We start from the raw sequence: 1,927 nt of genomic DNA on the forward strand, positions 1-1,927 counted from the left end.
TTGTGACCGGGGTTTCCTTCTGCCTCTCGAAGTAATTCGGTAAAGTTAATCAGAATCAGACGGTCCGTTCTGAGCGGCCGTCAGACGGGCTGGGCTTTTTCACTCCTAGACTGGTACGTCTGGGTGAGCCCGAGTGTGTGTGTCTTGGCATCGGGGCCCGTCTAGTCATGGAAAACAAACGGACGCCCTTGGCTGCCTGTTTGCACCCATCTCGCTGCGCCTGTCCTTTCCGAAGGGCCGGGTGGGGAGGAAGAAAGCAAATGTTCGAGCCGCGTGTGTTTACCCTCTGCGGTTTACAGTCAGGTGAGAGGTAATTAGGGCCTTGGAAGCTGAGAACCTGAGGCCCGGCGTTTGATGACTTGGGGATTAGCAGTGTGGAGGTGACATGTTTGAAAGAAAGGGTTACGTAAGGAGTGAAAGATAAGGAGAAGGGAGTTTGGGGACAGGCGACTGGAAAACCTTGGGAAGACCATAAACAGGAGCACCTTAGAGTGACCGATGTGGCTTGTGTCTCAGCAGGAGGCTGAAAATGAAAGCGGGCTGCAGCATCGTGGAGAAGCCAGAAGGAGGTGGAGGTGAGCAGGCGTGAATCATCGCCCGTGCCCTCAGAACGTCCCTCGCCGGTTCCTTTTCTCTCCACTTGGGCTCTGTTTACAAATGCCAGACTGTGACGACAGCCTCTTGCCTGGGTGGACGCTGCTAGGACATTGTAGGCCTGCTGCCTGGGGACGTGTATCTGACATGTCTGGTCGCCACACCTTTCTCCCCAGCTCTTCTTCCGGTTCGAGACACAATTCCAACCTTGGGGGGAGGGGCTTTCAGCTGTGTTTTCCTAAAACGTCCGTGTGTCCTTTCCTGCTCGTCCCTGTGGGAACCGTCGTGCTTCGCAGGAAGCAGCGTGGGACTGAGTAACGTATGGGGGGGTAAGCGAGTAGGACACGCGGGTGCCGCCACCCGGCAGTCGTCGGCCTTGGCGACTGCGGTGAGGAAAGGTGACTTGTCTGTGCTCTGCTGCCCCTTGTCAGCGCCAGCTGGCCGGAGGGCGTCGGGGACTGAGCCCGGGCCGGGAGTGGGGGTTCCCGGCACACGCGCGCCCAGCCCGACTCCACTGTCTCGCCCCTTTCGCGCCCAAGGGTATCAGTTCCCGGACTGGGCCTACAAGACAGAGTCGTCCCCCGGCTCCCGGCAGATCCAGCTGTGGCACTTCATCCTGGAGCTGCTGCAGAAGGAGGAGTTCCGCCACGTCATCGCCTGGCAGCAGGGGGAGTACGGGGAGTTCGTCATCAAGGACCCCGACGAGGTGGCCCGCCTCTGGGGCCGCAGGAAGTGCAAGCCACAGATGAACTACGACAAGCTGAGCCGGGCCCTCAGGTGACAGGGGGTGACCCCAGGTCCACAGGGGTGACAGACGGGAAGGGGACCAGCAGCTTGGTGAAGAGTAGGTGGAAAGGGTGTCAGGTGACAGGAGCCCGTGCTGCCTGGGGCCGAGTTGAAGTTTGGTGGGAGCGGAAGAGCTGCCGCACCTGAGCAGCAGGGGCCCCGGAGGAGAGGGGCGTCTCCGCTTCGACCTGGGGTCCCAGCGTGGCGGGCACTCGGTCCCGACAGGCCTGCTCTGCTTAGGGGCCGTGGGAGTGTGGCCAGACTTGGACGGGAGCACATTACGCCCGGGAGATGACTTTAGACCTCCCTGTGGGCAGTCCGCTAGCGTTCTTCCTCTCCAGGCCCCCGGGACAGAGGACAGAATGTTCAGGCCGCGGGAGGAGGGCGGAGGGCTCCCCGACGCCCAGGCCACTGGTTGCTTGGGCGGGGCCGGGGACTGCCCTGCACACTCTGTCATGTTCTCTGTTCCCTGGTGGTCTGTACGTTTCATAACCCTTAGCCCTCGAGGGACCGGGGGACGGTGTGAACCTGCGCTCCTAGTGGGTGC

The 1,927-nt window shown here is 61.3% G+C and overlaps 1 protein-coding gene across 1 annotated transcript in view; it reads left to right on the forward strand.

Annotated features, from left to right (window-relative positions):
• Positions 1-6: 6 nt before the first annotated feature.
• The window catches only part of LOC105296411 (ETS translocation variant 3-like), an 18,113-nt gene continuing 16,192 nt past the window's right edge, over positions 7-1,927 (forward strand). The window contains exons 1-2 of the mRNA XM_011366491.2: positions 7-575; positions 1,134-1,371. Coding sequence (XP_011364793.1) covers positions 530-575; positions 1,134-1,371 — 284 coding nt within the window. The 5' untranslated portion in view covers positions 7-529. The remainder of the gene's footprint in view (positions 576-1,133; positions 1,372-1,927) is intronic.

Source organism: Pteropus vampyrus, unplaced genomic scaffold, assembly GCF_000151845.1.
Source record: "Pteropus vampyrus isolate Shadow unplaced genomic scaffold, Pvam_2.0 Scaffold124, whole genome shotgun sequence".
In the NCBI taxonomy this organism is placed as follows: domain Eukaryota; kingdom Metazoa; phylum Chordata; class Mammalia; order Chiroptera; family Pteropodidae; genus Pteropus; species Pteropus vampyrus.